Source organism: Electrona antarctica (genome assembly GCF_951216825.1).
Source record: "Electrona antarctica genome assembly, chromosome: 17".
In the NCBI taxonomy this organism is placed as follows: Eukaryota; Metazoa; Chordata; class Actinopteri; order Myctophiformes; family Myctophidae; genus Electrona; species Electrona antarctica.
This window is the reverse complement of record NC_136798.1, coordinates 36068947-36077392: the sequence shown is the minus strand read 5'-3', so window position 1 is coordinate 36077392 and position 8446 is coordinate 36068947. Positions and strand designations below refer to the sequence as shown.

The 8446-nt window shown below is 45.5% G+C and overlaps 1 protein-coding gene across 1 annotated transcript in view; it reads right to left on the bottom strand.

The window, feature by feature from the left end:
• The window catches only part of stxbp5a (syntaxin binding protein 5a (tomosyn)), a gene marked incomplete at its 5' end in the record, with an annotated part of 168772 nt that extends 165058 nt beyond the window's left edge, over positions 1-3714 (bottom strand). Inside the window, 2 exons of the mRNA XM_079526402.1 lie at positions 980-1077; positions 3577-3714. Coding sequence (XP_079382528.1) covers positions 980-1077; positions 3577-3714 — 236 coding nt within the window. The remainder of the gene's footprint in view (positions 1-979; positions 1078-3576) is intronic.
• Between the last annotated feature and the right edge of the window lie 4732 nt (positions 3715-8446).

Genomic DNA, 8446 nt, shown 5'->3' with positions numbered 1-8446 from the left:
CCATTTTACGGCATTTCGTCTACATGGAATAGTAGACAATACAAAAAAAGACATGACTGTACAGGAGCACTGCCACAGCTAACTCAGGTGACTTTGATGAAATGTCAGAGAACAATCAAAAGATTCATCCTTTCCTATGTACGTATACACCACACTCCGTTATTAGACTGTCCCATGCAGGTGAGCGTGCGTACGAGCCACTGCCGCAGGTGCCAGAAGGGGGTTTTAGGAGAGAGAGAGAGTGCCAAGCGGACAGCTCTACATCACACCATAATGAGCTGGCAGAGGTTGTAGGAGAGGGACACATGGAGGAACTGTAAAACTAGCCTGACACAGGCAAACAAGCAGGCGTTCTCTGAAGCTATACGACTCCCTGCGGTGCCGTTTCGCTGCAAGCTGGCGTCCCCGTTTGTGTAAACAGCCTGCTATTGCTAGCGAAGACGCTACGAGCGACCATAACCACACCTACATCACAGGTGACATGGATACGAGGAGGAAACACAGGCAGATTTAGTGGGGAGTCTAAAATGAGTGTGCGATAGATAGACGATGTGAGCTGTGTTTTCAGAGAGAACAATATGGGGACCAATTGGGATTCATAAGGTATGCTTATACTTGTTTGCGTCCCTTCATTTAATGTCATGAATTATGTCATAACAAACACAAAGTGGCACATCATGTACATGACCAAACACCATGCTCCACTCTCCTCCGTCTTGGACAGCCTGTATCCCTTGTAAGATAAGTACATTATTTGACCATAGCTTCAACTTCAAAACAGCCACAACAACCATTTCCATCTGACCAATAATAACAGTACACTAGGCATTCACACACCCACCTGCTGCTGCTGCTGCTGAGGGGAGGCTAAAGCCCTGCGAAGGCCAACCCTCTCGGGAATGCGAGGGCCCAGACCAGCGTTAAAGGGGCCACGTTAACAAGTTGCAGATCAATGGGGGGGAAAAAAATGAAAGGATACAGCCTGAGAGCCCCGCTCTGGGTCCCGATGGCCAGGATCTTCTGCACGGGATCATGGGCCATGGACGACGGTTGATAGGGGAAGCCATGGCGAACAGTCTGGTGTCGTGGGTGAGGACAGAAGAAGGAAAGTCGTTAAGCCGTTAACCCCTTCAGGCCTGACGTCAACATTTTTAAAAAAAAGTTTTCTAAATCATGACAATTTTCGGAAAGATTTGAGGCACATTTTAACGATTTTTCAAAAATAGCAGACCTACAAGTTCATAGCGCGCCACTCGGTGGCGCGCTATGAGCTTGTAGATCTGCTATTTTTCAATAGCTAAATTATAACATAATGTTTAAAACACCAAAAGGGGTTCCCGCCCCAAAATGGGTTAATGGTTAATGTGGTTAAACGCTAACGTGACATGGATGCGTTCCAGGTCTCAATGGATTAAGAGAGGACAACGGTATTATTTTGATTGTAAGCAATGTGTCACATGCCACCCGCAGAGAAGGAAATTGCGCCATTTTTTAATATGCTTTACTATATAAAACACTCACTTTTGGCTCCACAGAATCTAGACATGAACCCTTCTATAATATTGTGCGTCTCTCTCATCTCTTTCCCCCGAATCCTACATGCAGACGAGATTACATTTGAGCTCAGAGAATAAAATACACCAATATGTTTTTTTTTTTTTTTAAAACCACAATACAGGCTTCACGGGCAGAGCGCTTGCTTTATGACAGTCAGCTGGCGGGTTGTTGGATTTGTTTGCTTAAGAGCTAAAGCAGAGGACTAGAGCTGCCTGTTACATAAGATGAGCTCATAGCCTAGACACCTGCCCTTCTCACGCATTAACACGGACAAAGAGCACTGTGGGTCATACAACCCACCAACCTGTGTGCATGATTGCATCATGACGGTTTCATCTGTAGCCCGTCTTCACACACACACACACACACACACACACACACACACACACACACACACACACACACACACACACACACACACACACACACAAAATACATAAAATAAAACACACACACACACACACACACACACACACACACACAATACATAAAATAAAACACACACACACACACACACACACACAAAATACATAAAATAAAACACACACACACACACACAAAATAAATAAAATACAAATACACACACACACACACACACAAATGTACACAAAATAAATAAAATACAAATACACACACACACACACACACACACACACACACACACACACACACACACACACACACACACTCTCTGATCACCAATTCGGTGGAAGTGCGTAAAAAGATTAGTGTAACGTCATCATTCCCGAGGGATATGATATGAACCCCTTTCCTTTCTGTGGATAGCAGCAGCAGCGGCAGCTTTGAGCGCCACAGGCTATCACTATCACGTAATGCGCCGCATGGCACGCGCAGGCCGAAAGGCTATATACAAACAATCACATATAGAGGAAGAGCAGATTTAACACGCTTAGTTTAGGAGATGAGTAATCAATAGGAGGACCAGGACAAAGCTCTATAGCGGTGCCTTTGGGGATGTGTTGCGTTATATTGTGGAGGAAGAGGCAGTCGCACCTCGCATGCAAATGTAGCCTCTCTCACTCTGCTCTGTTTATTAATACCATCCATTTCTCTTGAAAGGCACATCACTGCATTTCCTTCTTTAAAAAAAAAGAGAAGCAGGCCATGATCATTCCAGAGTCGCAGTCCCCCCTTGTATATAGATCGATGGTGATGGGGCATGGGGGGTAAAGTAAACCGTGTGTATCAGATTGATTCGAGTGCTATACGGGGATGGAAATAGTGTGCTGGCTGCCTTTCAACCAGCAAAGAATGACAATGTTAATCCAGAGCCGAACCGATTATGCAAGAAGCGAGCTGTATATGGCCCACCCCGCGGTATATGACAGTTGATGATGCGAAGAGAGCTCTCATGAACGATATGGTCGCAACAAGAGCACCGTCTCGTTGCGTGACACACTATAGGGACTACACTGTTTGCAAATCAACGTTTGACATCACTGGGTCATCTCGAGACAAATCCGAGAGACAAATTATCTAAATATCAAGACGATCATTGAATAGCTCGTGCAGCATGCATGGTCATTGTCGTTCGTTCGTTTGGTTCGTTGCTCGCGAAACGCACGCACTAGCCATATGCGCATTGAAGGTTGGATGGATGCTGCTGGCGACCAAGCCTTGGGTATACTGTATGCAGAGCGCTGTCAATTCATACTGTATAGCTGAAGCAGAGACCTAATAAAAGCTATGCACAATGATCCCCATGGCTATATGACGCTCGATCACAACACCGGGTTATATAATTACAATGTTAGATATGTGGGGAAAATTAGACTAGAGAATAGCGTTCAGCAATTAGTGTCGATAGACTAATTTATTGCAGCTGCGGGAGCGCACTTAATGCACCTGCTGTATCTTGAAATGGGATAAGTGGTGCGGTGAAAACTGTATGCAGGTAAGAACACGTACAACGTCTACACGGGGGGGTAACACAACGGGGCTATAGACGTGTTAAATAAAGGCAGTAAAAATAAAAAATAAAACATCATCTGTCCCCACCTTGCAGAGCTGAAAATGATCGGACTGAAGGGTCTCCTGGACGAGATGGTTCTCCTGTGGCCCCACTTGGACAGATGGCGATGAGGAGGAGACCTCTTTCAAGCCGTCCAGTACCTTCCTGATGTTGAACTTCTTCATTTTAACCCCCCAAGAAGAAACACGTTGGACAGGACTGTGTGGACCACAAAACTGAGATCACCCGCAGAAGATATAGGGGGGGGGGGATACCACTCTCGCTCTCTCTCGCTCGCTCTCTCTCTCTCTCGCTCGCTCACTGTCTCTCTATTGCTCTCTATCTCTCTCTCCTGATTTCCTCTGTAAATCTCGCATATTAGAGCATGTTTTCTAACGCAGTCTCCATGCTGAAAGGCTCTGGCCGCGAACCACCTGGGTCGGCGGGCTCCCTTTGTGGCGGTGTGTCTCTTGTGTGGTAGCTGAATGGCCGTGGTGGTGCGTCGGTGTCCCACTGCGTCTCGGTGGCTCGCTCCCTCTCTCCTCTCCTCTCTCCTCCTCTCTGGGCGTCCCTCCTCCCCTCCCGTCCGTCCGCTCGACGCTCTCAGCCAACGCGGAAACGCAGCGCCGCGGTGCTCTTGCGCATTTCAGCACCCGGATGTCTGTCTGACAGAGAGAGGCTGCCTCACTCACACCGCCACAAGATCCCACTATCTGCCTGTTGTTGGCCACCCGTCTCTAATCCTGGCTTGCATCGACCACCCTAGCAATAGAAACGACTTAAGTCTCTCTCTCTCTCTCTCTCTCTCTCTCTCTCTCTCTCTCTAAGTCAGTCTCCCTCTCTCACTCTCTCTCCCTCTCACTAAGTCACTCCCCGCCCCTCTCTCCCTCCCTACCCCACAGCAGGTTCTGCTCCACTGCACCTGGCAATGTTGGGATGCAGCAATGGGTGAGGCTCAGGCGAGGCAGACTGACAAAAGTGTGCACGCATGCCAGCCAGCTGCCCAGCCAGCAGCCAGGTGACCTTGTCGGCCCAACCTCACACACACATTACACGAGTCACATCAGTATTCAGAAGATGCACCTGAACCGAGCGAATTCAAAAATCACCATGTTGACGCTGACCTTGTGTGATTACACTACATCTAACCATTTCTACCACTGTGTATGTTACTTGTTTGGCTTTGAATGGGCTCTATGCATGCACACACATACCATTTTGGAAAGAACTTGGGCCCCGATGGTACTAATGAAGGCTCTGTTGTCTGTTCCATTCTGCTCAAACAGAGTCAGGGTGCTGCTATTGTGCATGTTGGGCTTGTTGGCTCACTGGAAACAATCTCCTACACGTTCCGATGTAGGCCTACTAAGAGTCTGACAGGCATTAGTCTGACACTCTACCCCAAACCATAACCTAATCCTATAACCGCACAGGGATGCCACGGGTGAGTTTTAACTGGCAACGCATGTCTGGAGCCACAGGTGAGTTTTAACTGGCCACGCATGTGTCGTAACCGGCAACGCATATCGGGAGCTACGGGTGAGTCTTTACCAGCCACACATGTGTCGGACTGTTGCAAGTCGGACCAACATAAAGCGTCTTTGGGTACTCAGAAAAGCGTTTGAGATATTATAATTGTCTTTGCCCACTGCTACACCACCAGTGGGTCTCAAAGTGTCCTTGAGTGGGTTCCAAATGGCCCTGTGCGGGTCTGTAACTCAGGACTCTCTCAGTTATTGGGGTCCTTGAAATTAAAATGTTTGAAAGCCCAACCATTTGAGTGTGCACACTGACTAGCAAGTAGGATGCATCCAACAATATCACAGTAGGCTATTGATCACTAAACTCAATGTCTTTTTTACAACAAAGTCAAACATAACAACTTGTTATATATACAGTACTTAATATTACACAGCACTATTGTTGGATCAGACTTTTCAAATTTGTCAAATCTCGCCCGCAGGCCTAAGTGACATCTACCACTACGAAAGATGCTGGACTAAAGTAACAGCTTTGACAAGGTCATCTGCGGTTCCCCCATGCCTGACTGACCGTCAGTGTGTTAACATGTGCATCATGGTTCATGGGTAGGTGCACGCCGGCAGCTACACCCGAGTGCAGCGGTGCAGTGTTCATTTTGACAGCAATTTCAGATTTAGTCTTAGCATTACCAGCTCAGTGGCCTTGTGGTTAGAGTGTAAGCCCTGAAACTGGGAGGTCGGGGTTCGATCCCTGGCCGGGTCATACCAAAGACTGTACAAATGGGACCGAATGCCTCCCTGCTCGGCACTCAGCCACAATGGGTTGTATTGGGGGGTTAGATCAACTACAAATGATTGCCGAGCACGTACCGCTCCAACAGATGGGTCAAATGTGGAGAACAAATCTTACATAGAGAAATGTATGTGACAAATAGAAGGACTTTAACCTTTTGAATCACACCATTTTAGTTTTAGTCCTATTTAGTCACCTGAAATGATTTAGTCTTATTCTCGTCAACAAAATGAACACTGCAGCAGTGTAAGTTATATCTCTGTTTGCCATCTTGCCATGCCACAGGGTAATCTCGTTCCCAGCCTTTGCTCATCTCACAAGGAGAAAAGCCTGGCAAAGGACGACAGGCAGAAAGTGAAATCCGTTACATACTTAATCTGGAAGTCTTTTTTTCAACCAATCGCAACACAGTTTTCATGTCCTGGGAATATAAACAGATCTATACAGCATCAACTCTTGGACAGTAGTTCCTCTATATAAGCTCACACACTTCCGGCGGCAGTTCTTGTCCAGCATAATATTTACACATGGTACCCAACTCTATCGTATGTATGTCAATTTTAAAATGTTAATAAAATACTAGGGTTGTCCAACTTGTCCCGATCCGATCACGTGATCGGAAATCGGGGCCGATCACGTCATTTTCTAGTGATCGGAATCGGATCGGGATCAAAAAAATCGGGACATCCCTAGTATCACTATTGTACTATTGTGATATGTTATAGTGTTCTATAAAAATATAAATATCGGATGTGGAAAAATCAAATGATCGGATCGGGAGCCAAAAAAACGTGATCGGGATATCCCTATAAAACAGCTAAAGAAAAACACATCTAGAAGCTCACATACAGATGCATGTCTTAATGGGTTCAAATGTTAATAAAATAGCTAATGAAAAACACATCTATAAGCTCACAACGCATCACAAATGTACAGTACAGCACAGTAGGCTATATGCTTATATAATATACAGTAGTATACAAGTGCTGGAGTTGATCCAAAATAGGCCATATGTGTGACTCAACCCCATAGTGGAAGCATGCCAAGTAATATACTGTAATATGACCTTAATAACCAAAGCGTTTTGCAAGCATCGGCTGCTTTGTATTTCCATGCAACCAGTCAGTCGAGTGTGGCTGATATACCAGGGAATGGGATAATATGGATACACTGACAAATATAAGAAGATGAAGTTGAATAAACAGGCCCAAAACAGATGAAGGGGACAAGAAAGCAAATTATCATTTGGGCAATTAAGACAGGGTTGCACGGGAGCAATTGTTGTTGTTCTGATTTACATAATGAACTGAAATTGACCACGCACACACGCGCACAGACACCTCCCAAGTCCCAACCCATTCTAATGATATCGCTTGATTCAGAATACATTACACAGCCAAACAAAAAGGATCTTATTAGTCAATCGAGTGTATCCGTGCACGAGCGCGTGTGTGCGATGTGGGAGGGGATGGCTCTTGGCAACTCTGACATCAGTGATTTAATTTAGTGCCATTGTATTGCAGTAAGGCCATTCATCTGGCTGCATTGTGCATGTGTGTGAGTGTGTGTACATAATGTGTGTGCGTGCGTGCGTGCGTGCGTGCGTGCGTGCGTGTGTACATGCGTGCGTGCGTGTGTGTGCTGTATTTAGAGTGCGACTGCTGTGTTTGTCTTCTTTGATAAGGCTTTCCATTGAGGCAGTGCTGTATTGTATTTTTGAGAGGGCCAAAGTGCAAAGAGAGCTCTGCAGAAAGACAAAGAATGGATAAGCAGAGATGTAAATCCCAAACATAGTCAAGGTGACAGGGTTATATTATATAAACCTTTCAACATTTGGTCACTTTTTTTACATTGCAAAATCTCTGATTAGTGTCTCATTCTTTGCAATGTGAAGATGAACTATTTAAAAAATAGCCCTGCATGGCAACTGTAATGAAGTGTTGCACCTTAGAAGACCAATGCCTAATTTAGTGTTCACCAAAAATAACTCATTTAAAATCAGTTATTTTTGTCTCCACCAGGCCGAAGGCTTGGGGAGAGAGTATGTTATGCCCTCCGTTCCATCCGTCCGTTAACAGCTAATCTCCGGTACCGTTAACCCGCTAGATGCCAAACTTTGCACACACACTCCCAGAACGGCCAGAACGGTTATAGCGCCACCATGAGGCAGATTTTCACATTTTAACCTATAACTGCACCGATCTGCGTGTAACGTTGAATGCACACTCCCTAGAGGCCAAGGAAAAAACCTCCAGATTCTGTACACAGTATCTCTATGTGCTCAAGACGGATCTGTCCGATATTTCATATTCCTTCCAAAAGTTTGCAGGGTTGGCCTGTTTTGAACAAAAAGCTTCAAATCATGAACGCAGCGTGACATTTTTCACACACTTTCCAACTAGCTTTTTCTAGTTTTTTATACTTTTCAGCAGGCGAAATGTATTTGCATAAATTATGCGTAACATTGTTTATACTGTATATTATCAATTTGTATTTCAACCAATGACCTGCTACTCACCTGTTGGCGCATGCATACTGTGAGTGCTTGTGCACTCGCAAGTAAAAAAAACAAACAAAAAAACACGCACTTCTCGGTTCTCACTTCTCACACACCAAGTCTCGTCTGCCAGACTGGGTGCATCT